The sequence below is a fragment of the Syzygium oleosum genome, unplaced genomic scaffold (assembly GCF_021117445.2).
Source record: "Syzygium oleosum isolate NSW1041296 unplaced genomic scaffold, Sole_v2.1 Sole_v2.02, whole genome shotgun sequence".
Lineage (NCBI taxonomy): Eukaryota > Viridiplantae > Streptophyta > Magnoliopsida > Myrtales > Myrtaceae > Syzygium > Syzygium oleosum.
In genome coordinates, this window is record NW_026607486.1 from 21481414 (window position 1) to 21503766 (window position 22353).

At 42.7% G+C, this 22353-nt stretch overlaps 3 protein-coding genes across 4 annotated transcripts; 1 reads left to right on the forward strand and 2 right to left on the reverse strand.

Moving 5' to 3' along the window:
- The first annotated feature begins 454 nt into the window (after positions 1 to 454).
- LOC115673124 (zinc finger CCCH domain-containing protein 29) lies at positions 455 to 3678 on the forward strand. The gene is made up of 2 exons (XM_030595209.2): positions 455 to 651; positions 1307 to 3678. The coding sequence occupies exon 2, from the start codon at positions 1361 to 1363 to the stop codon at positions 3326 to 3328; it is 1968 nt and encodes a 655-aa protein (XP_030451069.1). The 5' UTR covers positions 455 to 651; positions 1307 to 1360; the 3' UTR covers positions 3329 to 3678.
- A 2100-nt stretch (positions 3679 to 5778) lies between these two features.
- LOC115673020 (glycine--tRNA ligase, mitochondrial 1-like) lies at positions 5779 to 17436 on the reverse strand. 2 transcript variants are annotated; one of them, XM_056307185.1, is made up of 10 exons: positions 17166 to 17436; positions 16701 to 17089; positions 16507 to 16624; positions 16057 to 16251; positions 15746 to 15970; positions 15150 to 15207; positions 14448 to 14849; positions 13738 to 13765; positions 6054 to 6233; positions 5779 to 5891 (listed from the first exon to the last, which is right to left on the reverse strand). In XM_056307185.1, the coding sequence occupies exons 1-9, from the start codon at positions 17355 to 17357 to the stop codon at positions 6083 to 6085; spliced, it is 1758 nt and encodes a 585-aa protein (XP_056163160.1). In that variant the 5' UTR covers positions 17358 to 17436; the 3' UTR covers positions 5779 to 5891; positions 6054 to 6082. The 2 variants fall into 2 exon arrangements, with proteins under 2 accessions (XP_056163160.1, XP_056163158.1); XM_056307183.1 differs by having other exon boundaries at positions 5779 to 6233.
- A 3928-nt stretch (positions 17437 to 21364) lies between these two features.
- On the reverse strand, positions 21365 to 21952 carry LOC130137342 (uncharacterized). The gene is made up of 2 exons (XM_056308141.1): positions 21862 to 21952; positions 21365 to 21720 (listed from the first exon to the last, which is right to left on the reverse strand). Exons 1-2 carry the CDS (start codon positions 21950 to 21952, stop codon positions 21365 to 21367), a joined length of 447 nt encoding a protein of 148 aa, XP_056164116.1.
- Positions 21953 to 22353: the final 401 nt, after the last annotated feature.

Sequence of the window (22353 nt, forward strand, 5' to 3'; positions counted from 1 at the left end):
ATTATATATTTGATTAAAATTTTTGAATTATTTACGTCATTATCCCTTTTAATATCTCTAACGCTGGTCTAAATTTTTTTTTTGGAAGCAAAAACCAGGAGAATGGTGGCAAGTGGGCGCGTGGGGGATGAGCGTCGGGTGGCAGTCGTCAAGGGTGACGGGAGACCCGTCAAGGCGGTAAACGACGGGACCGAAGTGGGGGGGGAGCAGCGGAGGAATGTGGCGGGGTTCGAAATTGCGACGCGCATTTGCGTTTCATTTGGGAGTTTTCATTTCACGGGGGCGAGGAAAACAGCAGGAATCCAGGGTTTGTTTGACAAGGGTTAAAGTGCAGCTAAGACTCCAGCTACTAATAAAAACCCTTCGCTTTGAAACTTTGACTTTGACCACACGCACCAAGAGGAAGAAGACGAAGACCGTGTGGGGGAGGGAGAAAGGAGGGAGGTGGGAAGGAAGGTTTCCTCTTTCCTCTCTCCTTCCTAACCTCCTCAAAGAGCTTACATAAAGACCCCGTCCGCGTTCCTCCCCTTCTTCACTTCATCCCTTCCCTTTCGAGTTCTTTCCTCCTCGATTTCGCTCTCTAGTCTGTTGTATCTTTGGTTTACTCGATCTTGGTTAGCTCGCTGACCAGCGAGGAGCGCTCGCTTAAAGGTACGTCCCTTTGGAAGAAACGTTTATCCGGGTCTTGTCTTTTGATGGGTCGGTCTTGCTTTGGATCACGGATCATTCGTTGCCGCCTTCGTTCTGGGTTGTGTGTCGTGTGTTCGTTTAGAAAGTCGGTTTCTTTTGGGGTTACGGTGCTGTACGTGGGGTGGGTGTTGCTCAAGATTATCTCTTTTCGGATGGACTTTTTCAGTAGTACGTGGTAGATTCCTGTGGGAACTTCTCGAATGCCGGTCGTTACTGCTTGTTTGGAGCTGTGCCGGTGCTCTAGATGAATTCTCGTTCGTTGTTCTTTAGGGGGTAGAAAACGACTTCTTGAGACTGGTCCGTGACTTGGCTTTTTACTCTCTGGAGAGTTGGTGTTTTCTTCTCCTTGTTTTCGGTTCACAAACCCTTTTGTGAGTTCCTGCAAAAGAGAATCTACGAGAAAAGAGGGAATTATTGGCCTTTGGATTTTCTTGATATCTAGTTCTCAGATACCTCAAGTTTGATCATCGGGGGTTCCTCTCTTATATTTTTGGGGAACTGGGACGCAGTTTTTCTACTTGTCATAAAACTGCAAGGATAATCACCTGCTGTTTTGTCTTTGTTTTTTTTTTTTCTAGTGAGTGGTGTATTAAATTGCTGTTGTTACAATATGCAGGATTTGGGTTTCTGCACTCGTTCAAGAAGTAAACTCTGCTCTGCCAATTTTCCCATGGAGGGGGAATCTTACTTCGAGAAAGATGGAGTATATTCTAGATGCTCAATCTTGCTCGAATTATCTGCTTCGGACAATCTCTTGGCCTTCAAAAACGAAGTGGAAGTGAAGGGTTGTAGCGTCGATGCGGCTAGCTTTTGGTATGGCAGAAGAATTGGCTCAAGGAAGATGGGTCTTGAAGAGAGAACTCCTCTCATGGTTGCTTCCTTGTTTGGAAGCTCTAGGGTCGCGAAGTACATCCTCGAATCCGGCAAAATCGATGTAAATCGGGCTTGTGGTTCGGACAAGGTGACTGCCCTTCACTGTGCTGTTGCTGGCGGCTCCACTTCTGCGGTGGAGGTTGTCAAGCTCTTGCTTCATGCATCAGCTGATGCTAATCGTGTTGATGGCAATGGAAAGAAGCCAATTGATGTGATAGCTCTTCCTCTAAAGTCGCGCGGCAATTCAAGGAGGAAGCTGATGGAGCTGTTGCTGAAAGGCGTCAATTCTGATGGGGAATTCGAATCCCATGAGGAGAAGCCGGTTGCCGTACCGCAAGCATCCAAAGAGGGAAGCGAAAAGAAAGAGTATCAATTTCCTGTTGATGTCTCTCTGCCTGACATAAACGATGGGATTTACGGTACTGACGAGTTCAGAATGTATGCTTTCAAAGTAAAGCCTTGCTCACGGGCGTACTCCCATGACTGGACAGAGTGCCCATTTGTTCATCCGGGCGAGAATGCGAGGAGGCGTGACCCTCGCAAGTACCCCTACAGCTGCGTCCCTTGCCCTGAATTTCGGAAGGGATCTTGCCCTAAGGGCGACTCCTGCGAGTACGCGCACGGCGTATTTGAGTCATGGCTTCATCCTGCACAGTATAGAACAAGACTATGCAAGGATGAGACTGGATGTGCTCGCAAAGTTTGTTTCTTTGCTCACAAGCCCGAAGAATTGAGGCCTGTCTATGCTTCGACGGGATCAGCTATGCCTTCCCCAAAATCGTACTCATCGAGTGGGCTGGACATGTCCACACTGAGTCCTGTCTCACTCGGTTCTCCGTCGGTGTCATTGCCCATTACTTCGACACCACCCATGTCTCCTCTTGCAGCCTCATCATCTCCGATGTCTGTGAACCTGTGGCAGAGCAAGGCTAACAAACTCTCCCCGCCAATGCTGCAGCTCCCAGGTAGTAGGCTGAAGACCACATTGAGCGCTAGGGACTTGGACCTGGAGATGGAATTGCTTGGTTTAGAAAGACAGGCTCAACAGCATCAATTGATGGAAGAGATATCTCGTCTCTCCTCACCATCATCCTGCTTTAGTAGTAGGATTGGGGAAGTGAAACCCACTAACCTTGATGACGTTTTTGGGTCCCTGGATCCTGCTTTGCTGCCTCAATTGCAGGGGCTTTCAAGACCTTCGACACCAAGCCAGTTGCAATCTCCAACTGGGCTTCAGATGCGCCAGAATGCGACCCAGTTTCGTGGGGCATACTCGAGCAATGCAAACGCATTGTCATCTCCAGTGAGGAAGCAGGCACCTTCTTATGGGTTCGACTCGTCAAGTGCAGTTGCAGCAGCGGTCATGAATTCCAGGTCAGCCGCTTTTGCGAAGCGGAGTCAGAGTTTTATTGACCGAGGATTGGGGAGCCCTGGAATCGCCAATTCTTCCCCTATGATGTCTTCAACAATGTCGAACTGGAGCTCCCCTGATGGGAAATTGGATTGGGGCGTCCAAGGAGACGAGTTGAATAAGCTGAGGAAAGCTGCTTCCTTCAAGATGAGAAGCAACACTGTCTCGACAGCAGCTATGGCTGATGAGCCAGATATTTCTTGGGTCAGTTCATTGGTTAAGGACGCGTCTTCTGTGGAGGACGCGATATTCGCCCCAGAGAAAGGACAACGCGCTTATGGGAAAGACATCCGCGAAATGGTTCCTCCATGGGTGGAGCAGCTGTACAGAGAAGTGCCACGGATGGCGGCATAAGATTGCTGACCACAAGTCGGCTTCCTGATTATGCTGACTAATTGATATTCTTTGCATTTGTTTTTGGAGTATTTGGTAGCCATTAGATATGAGAAGAGGCCAGGCAAGAGCTGGTGTCTTGGCAAGGAATAGGATGCACATATTATGGTATCAAATAGAGTAGACTTGGGGACAATGGTTATAGCCAATTGTTCAAGCATGATATTCTTTTTCCAATTCTTTCTCTTCCTCATAGTAGGTTTCCCACCAAGTCTTTTAAGTGAGAACCTGGGTGGGATGTACTATATCCTTCTCTACTGTAATGTCTCTTAGTGGAAAGAAATGGCTTATGATAGAATTGTCCTTTTTAATTATTAGCGTCACTTTTTTTAATTTGATCAGTTGTTACATTTTTCTGTAGTCTGATGCATTATCTACGCCGGTTAATTTGTAACAGATTCTTTCTTACTTGGACCCATCCAAATCTCCCTATGATGAACCGATTGAGTGGAATCTTCTCCTTTGAGGATGATCCAAAATGATAAGTGTTCCCTATGCCACACGATTGTTTCGCGCTTCGAAACAAAACAATTAGAATTAGGCTCAGTCAATTGGAAAATTCCAAATCAGTACTCAAAATGGTGCCAAATTCTCAAAAAAGGGTTCAAATTGGACACAGTCTCAAATAGGGGCCCGAAGTGCCCAATTAGTTTCAAATAAGGGCTCGAAGTACCTAATTAATCTCAAACAAAGGCCTGGGTTCGCCAGTCGGTCAAATGCTTATAGGCCGGTGAGCACGTTACTGTTCCGACGACCGGAATAAGGATAGTTTAGTCTTTTTCTTTTTCTATTTTTTTCTTTTCCTTTTCCTTTTCCTTTTCCTTTTCTTTTTTTTTTTTACTCTTTTCCCTTCGCCGGCCATAGCCGGGGCCGGTGGAGATTGCCGGCCTCAGGCGGAGGCCACTGATAAGATGCTACCATCTATGCTACCTCCTCTTCCTCTCAAGACATATTTTTGGAAAAATAGAAAGAAGCAAGATGAAGTGGCGTTAAAGGAGATAGTGGCTGAACAAGTCAAGCCATGTATGGGAGAAGTTAGAGAAAATCTTGGGAAATCAGCCCTACTTTCCCAAAGTGCTTCGTAGGTTTTAGTAGTGGGTTAGTCTTTCCTAGAATTTAGCAAGTTGTTTTGTTTATCTTTATTTAAATGCTTCGGTTATGCACAGTTGAAGATAGAGAAAATATTATTATCTATTGTTCCCTTTCAATCCCAATTCTCCTCTCTCTCTCTCTCTCTCTCTCTCTCTCTCTCTCTCTCTCTCTCTCTCTCTCTCTCTCTCTCTCTCTACTGTGGGTTGCTACCAGCCACCCTCGTCGGCGTCGGGCGAGGGCTGCCCTCGCCTGGGCTGGGCGGGCGAGGGCGGCCCTGGGTTTCCCTCGCCCGACGCCGGCAAGGGCGGCCCTAGGTTTCCACTCAACGGATCATGCTAATGTGTAGCATCATCCTTGTTCGCGAGGCGGCTCCTCTCGGTGCTGTGATTGGCGTCGCCAACTTCGACCCCGTCAAGAGAAGCTGAGAGTAGAGAGAGAGAGAGTGAGCAACCCAGGCGAGAGAAACCAGGGCCGCCCTCGCCGAGGGCGGGCGAGGGCGACCCTTGCCAAATCCGGCGAGAGCAACCTTGCTCTCGCCGGATCTAGTGAGGTTGCCCTCGCCGACCCAGCCCAGGCGAGGGCGGCCCTCGCCCGACATCGGCGAGGGTGGCCTCCGCCTGAGGCCGACAACCTCCGCGGGCCCTGGCTATGGCCGGCGGAGGGAAAAGAGTAAAAAAAAAAAACAGAAAAGGAAAAGGAAAAGAAAAAGAAAAAAACAGAAAAAGGAAAAAAAAAAAGACTAAACTATCCTTATTCCGGTCGCCTGAACAGTAAGGTGCTCGCCGGCCGGTGAGCATTTGACCGGCCGGCGAACCTAGGCCCTTGTTTGAAACTAATTAGGCACTTCGGGCCCTTATTTGAGACTAATTGGGCACTTCGGGCCCCTATTTAAGACTGGTTTTATTTTGAACCCTTTTTTGAGAATTTGGCACCACTTTGGGTACTGATTTGGAATTTTCCCGAAAATTTTTTGATCTAGAAAAACTTTATCCGCAATTAAAAAAATTATTATGGTGTCGAGAAAAAACGATAGAAATCTCCTAAGAAAGCACTTCCAGGGACCAGCTGCGGAAAACTATAAGAATTCTCAATAGTTGGTAATTTGCAGCGTTGAAACTCTTCGTAACTGACGTTTTTGTCTCTCGTCGAACAAAATTCGCGTCATTTCGTGAGACAACACCACACGGATTTTGACGGTGGCTTTGCATATCGGAGTCACGGGAAATTAGGATTTTGTATCATCCTCACTTTTAAAATTCTCTTTTCAGCGAAATAAACCCACCCTACTTGCAAATGTAGGCACCATGAAATTCCGCGTATTTTAGATTGAATATTAAGACAATTTACACTAAAACTTAGCGATAGAAAATCAATAGAAGAGACCGACCCAGATCTGCAACCTCTTGTCTGTTTTTGTCTCCATGTTACCACACTAAAAAGACATGAACAGCATGATTAGCTAGTAAAAGACATATCCAAAGTACACCGTTTGTTTGCTATCTCGGATATTCTGATTCTAACTGATGTGAAGTTAAAGTAAATAATGATATAAGTAACTCCGACTATTCATCTTCTTCAGCAGATGCAGATGTACGATGTGGGAAACTCAGACCGGACGTCGGACTAGGTCCTCTCACCGAGAATCAACTCGTTCACAACGAAGACCGCTTTCTCCGGATGTAATCGAACTTGATCTTGGCTGTCCCTCTCTCGAATGGTCGCACCAACTTGTGCATCGATAGTGTTTGCAAAGGGCACGCCAAGCTCATCGTTTATCGCTGACGGAAACAGATTCCTAAAACATAATACAAAAATTTGCGGAAAAACGTGCCCATTTTCATACTTGAATCACCGATCGTTTGAAGTATATTACATGAACGAACATACTTCTTTTGCCACAGATTAAATGCACCACTTGCAGGCTTCAGAGTTCTTGGCGGATTCCTCTGCGAAGCGGAACTTTGTTTGCACTTTGGGAGACCTTTTTTAGAACTACGTTCTACAGAGAAAATTTTTTAGATACACAATCACGTATCTTCTGAATATCTCCCAGTTCAATTTAAACTGCCCTTAGCAGTTACTACTTTATCCGTAACCGCCTTATCCGCAAGTAATCCCTCAATGGATGATGGGCCAGCATGATAGATCATGGACCGGTCTTTCCCAACATGGGCGGCCCACATAAGATCCACCATCTCCCACTCGCACATGGTGGGCTAATCATAACTCTCTCTTCTCTGCAATATTCATACTAGCAAATAATCCGTGCGACCAACATACTTCGAGAGCTCGTTGCGATGCATCTGTTAGGAATACATAGCAGCTCAAAATTGGGTACAACGTTTTCCGAGTAGATATAGTATGCAGTCCCCTAGATCAATCAGTCACATTTATATCCCTTTTGATCTCTTTTAGTATCTCGTATATTGTATTCACAACTATGATTTACTTAAAATCATAATTGGTCGACCTGTGAATACAAACATAGAATGTGACATCATAATAAATTGATCTTCCTCTTTCCTTCAATCTCTCTATTTCAGTCCAGCTCGCTTTTCTAGAAATGCCCCATTAGATCGAATCATTCATGACCATTGGCAACATCCTAAGATAGCGAACACTGAATAGAAACTTTGAGAATAAGTTAGAGTCATGAGGGCACTAAATGCGAAACTCATATTCTCAAGAGTCTCACACGGCATAAAGTTGAGATCAAAAACTTTTGCCACTCTTATCGGTCGTCTTATGCATACGTAGTATGAAATACGTATTACGGTATTAACTCCTTTCCCGTGGAGTGTATGTCTTTACATTCAATACCGTACAGATGATAGTTCAGACATACCTAATGTCTAAACTTGAGTTCACGTATCTACTCCTCTAAAGAATCCATTAGAACTCACATCTGGCATCAAAGACAGATAAAGTAAAATATGTGGGTTATTTTACTTTCGGACATAGTAAATGTTATGTCCTCATCTTGGCACTTAGCTAAGGCAACATTTTTATTTTAAGCTTGAGCTCTCGATTATCACCTAGATAATAAGCCTAAAAATTGTCTCATCTCTATTTATCGCACAGTAAATAGAGGCGATTACCCGTGTAAGTGGGCTAATCTCATCTGTCAGACATACTTTCTCGATATAATGCACTAAGCATTAAGATGCATAAATATTAAATAAATTCATAGGCATTAATAATGATATAACAATTTCATTTAAATGTGAACATTCAGGGAAATTACAATATTCAGTACATCAGCATCTACGCAATCCTAGAGATTTTACATGACCATTGAAAACATCTCTAGGAATTGGCTTCGTCATAGGATCTGCTATCATTCTATGCGTAGATATGTACTGCAAGTTCACATCCTTTCGTGTTACCATATCCTTGACAAAGTTATACTTGGTATCTATATGTTTGGTCTTGCCATGATATTTCGGATCCTTGGTGTATGCTATTGCTGCTTGACTATCACTATTGACTAACAATGAGTTTTCAGCACTCTTAGCAACACCTAAATGATCCAAAAATCTCTTAAGCCAAACACCTTCTTGTATCTTGCTCCGACAACGCCACGAACTCGGCTTCCATCGTGGACAATGCTATACATGTTTGTTTCTTCTTGCTCCAAGATATGGCGCCATTATTCAGTAAGTAAACAAAACCAGAGGTAGATTTCCTTTCATCTAAATCTCATCCCCAATCAGCATCTGAGTAGCCTTCAAGTCGCAGATCCTTGCCTTGATAACTCAGTGAATAATTAGCAGTACCCTTTAGATACCTCATGATTCTTTTTACGGCTTTCCAATGTGCTTGACCTGGATTGGATTGGTACCTACTTACCATCCCAACGCAAAACATATGTCGGGTCTTGTACACATCATAGCGTACATTAAACTTCCAATAGCACTAGCATAAGGAACGCGTTTCATTTGTTCCTTCTCTTGTGGAGTCTTAGGACACAACCTATGGCTCAATCCTTCACCTTTTGCAATAGGAGTATCCATGGGTTTACAGTCTTGCATACAAAATCGTTCAAGAACTTTATTTATATAAGTCTCTTGCGAAAGAGACAATAATCTCTTGGAACGATCTCTTGAAATCTTAACTCCAAGAATATATGCAGCCTCACCCATATCTTTCATCTCAAAATTGGACGATAACCAACTCTTAATAGTATTAACCAACTCCATATTGCTTCCGGCAATCAGTATGTCATCAACATATAATGATAAAATCACAAATTGATCTTTGGATCTTTTGATATACACACAATGATCTTCATCAATCATTGTAAAATCAAACGCCACTATGGCATTATGAAAACGTATATACCATTGTCTCGAAGACTGCTTAAGGCCATATATCGATCTTAGAAGTCGACATACTTTTTGTTCTTGGCCTTTCACAATGAAGTCTACTGGCTGCTCCATGTAAATTTCTTCTTCTAATTCTCCATTTAGAAAAGCAGTCTTTACATCCATTTGATGTAATTCAAGATCCATGCTTGTCACTATTGCCAGAATAAGGCGAATTGAGGTAAATCTCACTACGGGAGAGAAAGTTTCTTCATAATCAATTCCTTCCCTGTTGATTATACCCTTTCGCCACTAGGCGAGCCTTATATCTTTCTATTGAGCCATCGGATTTGCGTTTTATTTTGAGAACCCATTTATTCCCAATAGCTTTGCGTCCTTCTGGAAGATCAACCAGTTCCCAAACATGGTTTAACTTCATTGACTCCATTTCTTCTTTCATTGCAATCATCCATTTTTCTTTGTTAGGGCAATTTAGAGCCTCATTTACATTCCTTGGCTCGTCTTCATTTTGTGGAGCGATCATGAAAGTTTCCCCTTCAATGTCAAAACGTCGTCGGGGAATACTTTTGCGACTTGTTCGCCGTATGGGAGATTGTACACGTGGTATATCATTCTCCATTATGCTCCAACTTGGATTAGATAATGACGAAATCGTCTCATTAAAAGGTTGCAATTGAGATTGAGTCGAATTCAATTTCTCATTTCTCACATTGCTTCCACTTGGACGAACTTTATCGATTTCACTATCAGGATCCAAGGTTTCAAATAGTGAGTAGTTCTCACCTATTTCGCCCTTCTTAGGAAACTCATTCTCTAAGAATGTGACATCTCGTGATTCAAATTCAGTTATACTCCCACTTTCTTGCTCACCTATAAATACATATCCTTTTGAGGTTTCCGAATACCTTATGAAGATACTCTTCTTACCTCTAGGACCTAATTTCCCATACTTATGAGAAGATTCATGTGTATAAGCGGCACAACCCCAAGGTTTCAGAAAACTCAAATCGGGTTTTCTACTTGTCCATAACTCATACGGAGTGGAAATAACTGATTTAGAAGGCACACGGTTAAGTATGTAGGCAGCAGTTAATAAAGCGTCACCCCAAAAGGTGATTGGTAAGTTAGCCTGCGCCATCATAGACCTAACCATTTCTAGTAGGGTTCTGTTTCTCCTTTCCGCAACACCATTTTGTTGAGGAGTATAGGGAATAGACAACTGTCTTTCTATTCCCTTTTCATCACACAAATTTCTGAACTCATCAGATAGATATTCTCGACCTCGATCGGATCTCAATGCTTTTATTTTCTTATCTAATTGATTTTCCACCAAGTTCATAAATATCTTGAAGCAACTAAAAGCCTCAGATTTATGAGAAATCAAATAGACATATCCGAATCGAGTATAATCATCAATAAATGTGATAAAATAAACAGCCCCATGTCTAGCCCTCACATTCATTGGACCACAAATGTCAGAATGGATTAACTGCAAAGGAAATTCAGCTCTTGTTCCTTTTCCAAATGGTTTCCTCGTTATTTTCCCAGCTAGGCAGTGTTCACAAGTGGGCAAATCGACTTTTTCAATATTGCCCATTAAGCCTTCTTTGGCTAATCTATTCATTCGTTGTTGGCCTATATGGCCAAGCCTAGCATGCCATACGTTCACATCATTATCACACGAAGTAGAAGACGTGAAGTGGGAATAACAAACATTGACATTTACAGAATCAACATCCAGTACAATAAAACCATCTAGAAAATAACCACAACCATAATAACTCGTACCTAAATACAAGTCAACACCATTGTTATGGAAGTTCAAATTAAAACCAAGCTTAATCAACACTAAAACAGACACTAAGTTCCGACGAATTCCCGGAGCATATAATACATCATGTAGGAACAAAGTGCGTCCACCACGCATAATTAACTGGCAGGTGCCAATTCCTTTAACCTCAGCTCTGGAGTTGTTCCCTACATAAATCCATTTAGTTCCCGTTGGAACTCGTCGGAATTCTATGAAGGCTTCTCTATCCTTCGCTACATGGTCTGTTGCTCCCGAATCTACGGTCCACAAAGGATTAGACTCAGTTAAAAATACAGAACTTGACACATAGACAAAGTTCTCAAGAATGCAAGGGGAGTTTACCTTCTTTGGCTCGCCGCAATCGCGAGCGAAGTGGCCATTCTTGCTACAGTTGTAGCATTTCACCCTCGACATCTTCTTAACAAAAGAACGTTTTCCTTTGTCATGTTAATTAAATTTTGGTTTCTTACCCGAAGAACTTGCTCCCTTGCCTTTCCACTTCATAAACCTTTCGACGCGCTTGCGCTTGGAGCTCGAAGCCCCATGTGAGCTAGAACCAGCATAATAGATGTCGGTTTCTGGTTTCGCCGCCAAGAGGCGATCCTCTTCTAACTCAAGATGGCGCATGACATCTTCAAAGGTCTTGATATTCTCATTATGGGTCAGGTGCACCTTCATGTGCTCCTAGCTTTGAGGCAAGGAACGGATCACTGCTTGCACTTGCTGTTCATCAGTCAGAATGTGTCCAGCATCTTTCAGCTCAGCGATCATGTTCGACATCTTTCTCAGGTGTTGTTTCATGGACTGACCATGAGGCTTCTTATACGAGTCAAACCTTATAGTGAGCTGTCTCAGCTTGGTCACCGATGTATGACCAAATCTCGCTGCTAATGCTTCCCACATCTCCTTGGCATTCTCAAAACGCCTGAACTCTCGCATGATATCATTCTCCATGCTACTCAGCAATGTGATGCGAGCAATGGAGTTCTTCCTTTTCCATACAGCAAATGCATCCTTATCTCTCTTATGTTGTGCAGTGTTTCCGTCTTCAGGCTCTACCATAACCAGGTTAAGAGCTTCAAGAGCCTCTTGCTCTTCCAGCACATATTGGATTTTCATATGCCAAATTTCATAATTATCACCGTTAAGCTTCTCTCCTTTGTTCAGTTCAGCAACTATATTCTTTGATGCTGAAGTCATGGTATCTGAACATTTCAGATATATACGCACGAATTATTAATGCCACTCATTTATGCATCAATTTTACAAAAACTGATTATATTAATGGATAATTTCACATAGGCTTTAGATTCGAAAGTTCACTATGTTCCCAATCATCATAAAAAATCCTAATGTGAAATTACCGTTAATGTAATCATTAAAGTAAAATTACGTTCTTTAAAGTTACTAAAACTTTTAGAACTCCCACTTTACCAGATAATATTAATAAGACAGATATTATAATAAAATAGTACCATAAACTATTCACAATAATAAATATCCATCAACATTCAATCACTAAGTACTATTTACATTAGGAAAGAAACTAGCATAGAAAAGAAACATCAACATCAACGTGAACAGAAATATCCACCTAGGATATCTTAAACCGAACTAAAATAACATAGAAGTCAACGATTCCTAACTATCCTAAGAATTAGGAAAAGACTTAAGAAAAACTTCATTGTCAAAACCCTTTGAAAGATCGATGGTCGTATCGGTTAGCCATGAAAAGACCGTCGGAAATCCCTTGGGTTTTCCCCATGGCGCATTTATTTTGCGCCAGGATGAGTTCATCCCAAGAGTTGACGTCTTCTTCGCCCCAATCCTTATGAATTCCTTTAGAAAATCCACAGCAAACTGTTTGTATTCTGGAATCCATAGATCACCCCCATCATCCCATCCACCATCCTCAAAAAATATTATCTCCGGACCCTTCCACAAATCATCAATCAGCATTTTCCACTCATACAGAAGAGTGGTTCTTAGGGCATCAATCTTTTCTGAATCCAACATATGGTATCCATTCGAGATGATATCCCGTATTATCTTGTTAACCTTCATAATGTGCATATCCATGTGACATCCATCCCAACGATAGGCAGCTAAATCAGCTTTTAATTTCGCAAGAGTATTCATTTGTTCATCCATCCTCACGACTATCGGTGTGTGTTAATGGTACGCCTTTGTTCCTGCAACAAATGCAGAACAATAAAGGATTAACATATAATCCATTGAACATCACAATAGACATTCCAATATGCACATATTGCCACCGAAAAAACGCTCCAATTCAAGCTTCCACGCAAATTTTTTTTTTTGGTGGTCAACGCCGATCAACGACGGTCAACGCATGTCAACGGTCAAACGGATGACCGGGTCAAGTCAACGGGTCACATGGGTCGGGTCACGGGTCGGATCGGGCTTCCGGGCCGGGTCTAAATCAACCGGGTTGGGCAACCGCGTGGCTGATGTCAGCGTGACGTCAGCCACGCCGCACACGCCCTCATGGCGCGTGCGGTGCACGCGCGTGGGGAGGAACCGCCACGCACGTGCCACGCACGTGCCGGCGAGACCGCCACTTGCGGCGGCGCGTGTGGGCGCGTGCGGCTCCTCCCGGCGGCGTGCCACCCATCAAAATGCTCGTTTCGACGAGTACTACGAACCTAAGCCTTCAAAAAATAATTTTGACTCACGGAAATCGAGAAACGACCTCGAATAGTACGGCCGGGTGTCGGTTTTTCGTACCCGAGCGTTCGTCGGCGCCGTTTCACGAATTCCGGCCAATATTCCGTGTTATGCACACTAGCAACGATCAGGAAACAAGAACACATGCTCTGATACCAATGATTAAATGCACCACTTGCAGGCTTCAGAGTTCTTGGCGGATTCCTCTGCGAAGCGGAACTTTGTTTGCACTTTGGGAGACCTTTTTTAGAACTACGTTCTACAGAGAAGATTTTTTTAGATACACAATCACGTATCTTTTGAATATCTCCCAGTTCAATTTAAACTGCCCTTAGCAGTTACTACTTTATCCGTAACCGCCTTATCCGCAAGTAATCCCTCAATGGATGATGGGCCGGCATGATAGATCATGGACCGGTCTTTCCCAACATGGGCGGCCCACATAAGATCCATCAATCGCATATCTCTCCCCTATGGTGCTGCCTGTAAACATAGCCAGGGCAAAGTAGCAGATGATCATCCAATGCAACTTTGGTGCTTTCACCGAGGATAAGAAGATAAATCTCGATCCAAATACACAGCTCCATAACAAAACAAGTCCTCATACAAGATATTTCTGTATCACTCGGATTTGCAAACCTAACACGAACCTTAGAAATTTCCACAAATCATAGCTTAGATTTTAACAAGGAAAGACGAGAAGGTACCCATTCATTCTAGAGCTGACAGTAGCATTAGGATAAAAGAACTCGATCTTAGAAAAATAGGCATTCAAACCCCTCTAGAAAATCCCCTTACATTGTGAATCGGACAAAAAGAAGAGGGATCAACATATAGTATTCACGTAAACACATACGAAAAGAAAAACGCTTCCGAAATCATAGCACCGTTTTAAGAAAGAAAAAGCAAAGGGAAACAAGATGTCAGTCAACCTTGGGAGCCGATCCTAGCATGATAAGTGAAAACAATTTCACGGAAACAGGCATTCACACCCCTCGATAAAATTCCCTTCTATGGTGAGTAAAGAAAAGATAGTGACCAAGATCTAAGCTTCATGTAATATATGTAGAGAAGAAACTCATTTTACGCAAGAAATTAAGAACCTAAATTCTATATTGGATATCTGACCAGAAAAACCAAAAAATATTCTATATTGGATAAGTACCTTCAGTCATGTCTACCCTGTTCTTGACACCAGCAACAGCTAGTGCTCCGCCAATAAGTTGAGCAACCACCGACTCTGGCTCCTTTATTATCAATGGGAAAACCGTACAATCGAAAGGCGCTGTGAGAGGAGGGAAACGGAACACATTTAGTCGTCCATCCCCCGCTTTGCCAGGCCTTGTATAGAAAGAATGCTCAAAAAGGCAGTATATTATGCGTCCAATGCCGAACGACGGTTCAATAACAGATGGTGCATACTCATGTTCCCTTATCTTCTGCTTAGAAATTTTGACCATGTCATGCTTGATTACTACTCTCTTCCTCACCGTGGGTCCACGGAATACAACCTCTCCTTTGGATTCTAAAGCAGCCTTCAACAGCAAAGCTTCCTCTTCACCCATTGCTTGGTAATAACAAAGACAAATGCAAGCATCAAGTAAAGGAAAAGATTCCGAACATACTTAGCGAAAGAGCAAAAACCAAGGAACCTCCGGCATATACCAAACGAGATTCAACCACCATCTTTTGATTTTCCTTCAAGGCGAGACCTAGTTCCTTCTCGTTTGGAGCAATTACTAGTTTCAACATTGATACTTCAATTAGTTAATCATGATAACAAACTCAAGCATCCACAAATAAAGGGCAGAAACCTGCTACATGCACTCCCAGAATAGCTAGCAAAATTAACCAGTCTGAAGAATTACCACTTCTCTGGGTTCAGCAAATTCTTCATTGGCAACAAGAGCAACTCCACTTTTCTCCTGTCAAATGATAATAATCATCACTCCAACTAGATGCCTCTATGATTAGCGGAACATATACATCTCTAAACTTTCTCTTATCCAGTTCTCAACCCCCTCTAAATGTGCCGGATAATGTTTTGCATCAAACTGTATATTAGACAAAAGACTATAAGTGTGCAACAACGGATACCATATGTCGTCCATCAAATGGTTGCCACACAAGACAGCTAAAAAGAGAACCTATGCAATGTAGCAAAACCACACCTTGCTTTACAGAGATCATTGAAGAAAGAAGTTATATGGATAAAATGAAAAATAAATTTTATTAATTTCTTAGGCATGTCGGAAGCTTATGAAGAGTTCTGGAAGGATTTCAAAAAGACTCAAGACGACCTTATGATAAAATCATTTCACTTATTGAGATAACAAAATGATGCAGCTGTTTCTTTCAGTATTCCTGACCGCGCGCCTTCTCAAGAAAAGAAAAAAAAGAAAAAGAAAAAGAAAAAGAAAAAGAAAAAGAAAAGAACTTGAAAGAAGGCAACGTAACTCTTACCTTATGTGCTCGTAATTCATATGCTGGTCTATATGCAATATCAACACACTCGATCCAACCATAGGAACACTCAATTTCAGCAACCCAACAATCTGCTGCATCGTGTGCCAATTTGCCCCCAAGACGTTGGCTAAACCGCAAGCGATCCTTGTCTATGCCGAGGCGAGTTAGAAATAGAAATGTTCTCCCAATGAAGTACCCAAGAGTCTCATTGTTAACAGTTCCCTAAAGTTAAACGTCGAAATTTGTGAGACTCAAAGTGAACAAGTTGGGGGAAGAAAACTCAAGTCCAAAAGATGATTCGAGCTAACCTTGAAAACTGCTTCACCAAGCCGAGTTCTAATAGCAGATTGGCCAGACATCTGTTGTTCCCCTGGGAACATAAGCAATTCCAGATCTACAACTTCAGAAAACTTTGGATGGGATTTATCTTCCGGATCGACAAAATGCTCGAACTCGGCGACGGTGAACTCATGGACGATCAGAAGACAATTTTGAGGCGAAATCTACGGGCGTGAAATGCATCAGAATCAATCGTAGATTAAAATATAAGGGCCGATGAAGATAATGACAATATCTCTAATGCAGCATTGGAGACCACGTTTTTGAGCCCATCGACTAACAAGACAATCAAATCTTACATGAAATGTGGTCTTGAGACAAGTTATGCTATGCAAGAGTATCAGCGCAAAAATCATGCATAAAAACCCAAGCACGTGAACACGCGCAATTTAGGATGGTATGAAAGAATGACGCACAACCTCTTCTCTGAAAGCCCGACTACCATGAGCGACAGCAAAGGGGAGTTTATTGCCCTTAAACTCATGCAGGTATTTGAAATCTGCAAAACAGCCTTGTGCAGGTTTTGGTCGCACGTATCTACAGTAGATAAACATTTTAGAAAAAGGAACATAATTTGCTTGAAGTCTACACCATTGGCATGACTGGTACTTACTCAGGGAGGAAACCAGATGGGCCTATATAATCTTGAAGCATCACGTTGAACGGATAGGGACCAGAGAGCTGATTTTCGGTATCTGGAGCTCTTGTGATACCATATTCTTTTATCTTGGCACACAATTCCACATCAGAGAGAGAAGACAAAGTCGCGAGTACTCGCTGGACTTCCTTAGCCTTCTCTGGACTAATGATCGAATCCTTTTGGTGGATCATCTCATTTAAAAAACCATTGAGCAGATGGTCAGCTCGAAAGCAAGTCCCAGTTTCCTCATCCATCATCATAACTACAGTACATTTGTCCAGATGCCCCACCCCTTTAAAGAGAATCGTCGGAGTGGGATAAGGCAAGCCAGCCGCCGACATGCGCTCTTTAAGAACAAAATGCTAACAATAGAAAGGAAAAAAAAAATTAACACATCTGCTACTATCCACGCCAATTCGACTCAATTCCATGACTAACCTTACGCCAGAACCTCAAGACTCTCGACTCGATGGCGCTGCCGGGCGGGCTGTATTCGTAGATCCCGTCGACACCCCGGTAACTCTTAGGCAAGGCAATGTAGAACTCGCGGCCCTTGATCGAGCTGTGCACCATCTCACGGAACGCCTCCCTGAGGGCGCCGTCGCGGTCGCCGGCGAGGGCTTCGTCCATGGCGGGAGAGGTCGGGAGAGTCGGGGAAGGAGAGGGAGAGGGAAGGGGAGATAGAGAGACGAGGTGGAGATACGAGAGCGAAGTTGAATTTTAGGGCTTTTGAGAGAGGTGTTTTCGACAAAATAAAAATTAAAAATTAAAAAAAGAAGACGGTACGCATTCACCGTCATTCAATATCATAATCAAATTACATAGTCGTGAATATCTTCATTTATATAAGACCGGAACGCGCGATCCAATATGAATTACATCTTAATCCACCATTTTCGAACAACAAAAAGCCGAACCTCTGAATTCATATCATACATAATAGTAAAATATAAGGACTTGATAACGGTCAGAAAGTTCCTTGATGTAGGAAAATTTTATGCGCAATTAATAAAATTATTGTTGTGTCGTGAAAAAATGATAGAAATCTCCCTAAGAAAGTACTTCAAGGGACCAGTTGCAGAAAAATATAGGAATTCTCCCTGAGGGTGCTGTCGCCGGTGAGGGCTTTGTGGAGCAAGCATTCGGCATGGTCCGTCGCTGGAGAGGTTGGGGGAGTCGGAGAGGGAGAGCGCGAGAAGTTGATTTTAGGGTTTTCGAGAGGGATATGAGTTGGGGCTATTTTGGGGATTCTTGCCAATTTCATGGAAATTATGATTCTTTTCATGTACGGTTTACACGTCTAATTAGAAAATAAAAGACATTGTTCATCGTTAATTTAATAAACAATTTACACGTCCCAATTAGATTAGTGACAGTTGTGCTTGAACTTAATTATCCATTAGAATGCTCTCACATATCAATAATTCACTGAAAATTATGTAAATTATTTGAATAGGCGTTCAAAAAGTCATAAATTTGTTGTTTGACGGCCAATTTGGGCAATTAAATACGGGTGATCTGATCTCTAGATTGACCTAATTATGAGCGGGCCTAGCTAAGGAAATAGGCCCGTACGGCACGCCTAAGTAGGAGAGTTCTAGCTCCGGCCCGGCCCCCACCCACTAGATTACTAGCACATTCCCCTCTCGCAAATTCACACCATCGTTCATTCTCTCTCTCTTCGAGTAGCCCGCGGATCCTCGGTGTCAACACAAAAATTGGTTTTGTCACAATCGTGCCAGGATTAGCCTATCCGGTCCGTTGACCCGGTCGAGGAACCGAACTCTCCCTTAGATTTGCTCGAGTTCCCGAAACAAGGTCTTTCTTCATCAGCTCAAGTTCTCCGCGAGCGTGTGTTTAACTTCAAATCGGGTGGGAGGAGATTATTCCAAATATTTGGGCGGGCTTGGACTAGTATGGGTTTTGACCCGCCTCACCTAGTGATCAGGCCGCACCGAGCCTAATGTGTTGCGAGATCCCCTATATTACCTAACATGTACATTGAAATGTTTGATATGTCGAGCCTTTCAATATAAAAATCGTCCAGACTCTCTGACCTTTGGGAGTGGAGGCCTCGCGGTCACTCGCCCATTCAACGTGTCTGATGATGATGATGGACACGTGGCTAATCATTCGGGTACAACATTATTATGGAGATGTAAATGGGTCGGGCAAGCCGGGCTTTTATCAGAAAGTGGGCTCGGCCCAAACAATGGGACCTAGAATTTCCGGGCCTAATCGAATGGCCTAGACCAAATGAACACGATTAGCCCAATGCGATTGTTCTGGGCCTATTCGGTTCAAGCGAGCCGAACAAATATATATTAAAAGATCTAGGGTTCATGATTGTGGAAGTCCTCCTAAAACTCTTTTCCATTCAATCAAATCATAAAATTTATCTGGAACATACGCTTCAAAACTTTTAGTTAAATCCGTCAGTTATTTTATGGACGGCGGATTTCACATAGCAATTATATTTTATCAGTTTTTTCAATTTCATAGGGCTGTTAGCACAACGAAGAAGCTTCTTCGTCTCAATATTGTCATGTTAGAAAAATTTAAATATTTTGAAAATCTGGAATTATAAGGAAAAACAAATCTAAAACTAGAAAACGATAAACAACCGTAGGGCTATGCCGCCCTTCGTGTTTTTAGGGCAAGGGCGATCCACCGATTAGTGTCACGGCCTCCCCAAGCATGTGAGGGGAGAAGGGATGCTTGCCCCCGTCGCCGAAACCTAGCAGGGGCTTGTCAGCTCTCGTCGGCACAAAGGAAAAAAAAAGTGAAAAAATCAAAGAGTCTCATTTTCATTTTCATTTCATTTAATCATGTTATTGAAAATAATGTGTAATGTCAAGCTTGGACACATGTTAGCATCAAACGCCGCTTGTAAGATGACTCCATATTTGTTCACATGTCAATTGAAAAATTTTTTGGGGTTGCATGCGAACTCTAAATGTGTTTTGACTTTGTACTCCTCTCAAAATATGTTCACTCTTTCCTTCTCTGTTTCTTTTAGGGCTTATTTTGTTTTTTTGGATAATGCTTGCATAACGGTCCGTTACTCGTGCAGAGAGTGACGGACCGTTACTGACCACAAAATTTGGACTTGGAACCTTATGACTTGTTTGTCCGGTTCCTGTGATGCAAACTAAGAAACAATTCTTTTATTCGTTATTTTTTCCCTTGAAGTCTGCAAACTTGTTAAGCAGAGAATGTGTAAACAAGTTATAAAAATGATTTTTTCATCTTTTTATTTGTTGACAAATTTTCAAAAACTAGTTTCCTTTAAAAAAATTCATGCCACATGAAAACACACAAAAATTTTACAATATGCATCTAGTGCAGGTATGTCTGCTTTTTACCTATTGACCCAACTCTAAAGAATTTTATGTAGTATTCCAATAAATCATTTGAATTTTGTGTTTAGAGACATTTGCAAATAAGATGTTATTTTAAACATATGATAAACGGCTGATATGCATTATTTAATGAGATATCACATTTGGATTGAGACGCATTATTTGGCAGATAATTAATGTATTATGCTCTAATTGATCAATCTAATGTGATTGATTATAGTAAGCACGCTTTAAAGGGCCTATTTTATTGTGAAAATATCATTTTTTGGGCGGAGGAGTACTTTTATAGAAGCAATATTTCTATCTGTTGCAAAATTATTTGCACCTAACCTGAACAAAAAACTCTAAGGAAAAAAAAAACGCTAAAATAAGACAGAGGACCAAACTTGACCTTTGGGTTGCCCGTCTCTCTGAATTTGGAATATGTGGCTGGGAGTTCACCGTTATTCTTGAAAATAACGGTGAATGTCAGCCTAGCGGCACCCTTTTTTTTTTTTTAGTATTGTCTTTTAGGGTTTATTCTCCCTCTTGCTTCCTGATTTTTCAGATAATAATTAACCTGACATCAGGGCGTTGCATCTGTCTTTCAACCTCAAGGCCGACGACCAGGGATACATCTATACGTCTAAGCGTACATGTAAGTATGTATGTATGTATCCTCTTCATGAACAAGCTTACTTTTTGTTCTTCTGATAAATCTTTTCTAAAGGGTATTGCTCATCTTCCCTTACCTTTTCTTTCTTCTTATAGCCCGGGGTACACGAACTTTCTTTCTTTGGCTTGTTATTTGTCCTCCTTTTGGTTGATTTGAAAATGGGGTGGTCCACAGGTTTTGTTTGAAGAAAGCTCGAGCGTAGGAAGGTGATACTGACTAGGCCCAAGAAACTGAACTGCATTACTTATGAAATGGTACTAAATCAGAAGTAAAGGATTGTCCTGAATCCTAGTAACATGTCTACGCATTTTCACCAACTTCATATGCATCGAAATCCCCAGTCAATGTGTGCACAGCAAAAAATATGAAAAGCGCATTTGTTTCGTACCGCAGCATACGTTCGAGTACAATTTGTGCGAAAAATGCGAATTAATGCATCAAATCTGTCAAATCTCCGGTGTCTTCAAATGCGGAACAGAAATGAACATGGCCATGAAACGATGATCCTGAATTAATAATTTTCAACCCACATTAACGTCCATCTATCGGTTTCCAAACCATGCCAACATCAGCAGCTTAGGAAATATAAAAACTGAAAAAATAGCAAAGGCTTCATGACTTCATGCGGCATACAGAGCCTTTCCGATCTGGAGCGCCACGAAAGCGTCCATGCACGCGTATCGGACCTGTGCACTCGTCAGCCACAGCTTGTTCCACTGGCTCACCGTGACCCGATTTCGCTTCTCCATCTTCCACCCTAGTATCAGCTTCGCTAGCACCTTCAGCCCGCAATCCTGTGGAACCTCTAGGCCTGCATTATTGGCCAGGGACCTCAGGTCCCTCGCGTTGCTGACGTTGAGGCCATAGTTGCGGACTAGCTTGTTGACGCTTTTAGCGATTTCGACGCCGACGAAGATGTGGCGGTCGTTGCTAAGGAAGTCTTTGAGGGCCTGGGGATCTCGGACGAGTGTAGGAGCTGGAAGATGAGGCAGTGAACACCCATCAAGAGCTGTAGAATGGCAGCAGGGTTACGAATGCCTTCCGGGCCTGCTAGCCACTCGATGTAAGGCCGACGACGAGGTGCTCGGAGCCGCGAGACGAGCCAACGACGAGCTACTCGGAGCTGTGGGACGAGAGCCAAGAGGAGGCGACGGAAGGGGAGTAGGTGAGGAGGGTATGGAGGGTATGGCCTTCAAAAGTGACCTCATATTCGTTGTGGTCGCTTTCGAGGACCTCGTGGTTGAGGATCGCAGGCGTGCTTGAAGACATGGCGTAGAGAAGAAGAAGAAGGAAAAGAAGAAGTGAGATCAGAGGAGAGTGAGAGAGTTGAGCCAGAATGCTCATTCAAGGAAATCCATTTATAAGAGAGTCATTTCCCAGAAACGAAGACTCGTCTTTCGCTCAAATCGTATTAACTAGAAGCCCATGTGCCGTCCTCGGTGGAAAGACGAGTCTTCGTTTATGGAAGAAGTGAGAGGATGAGTCGTAAACATGAAAATGTCAACAAATTTACAGCTGAGCTTCGGTTTGTACTCGCAAGCAGATGACCGAGAATGGCAAAACTCTCGGCCATTGTCATCTCAATTCCTCTGCAGAACATTAAATATTT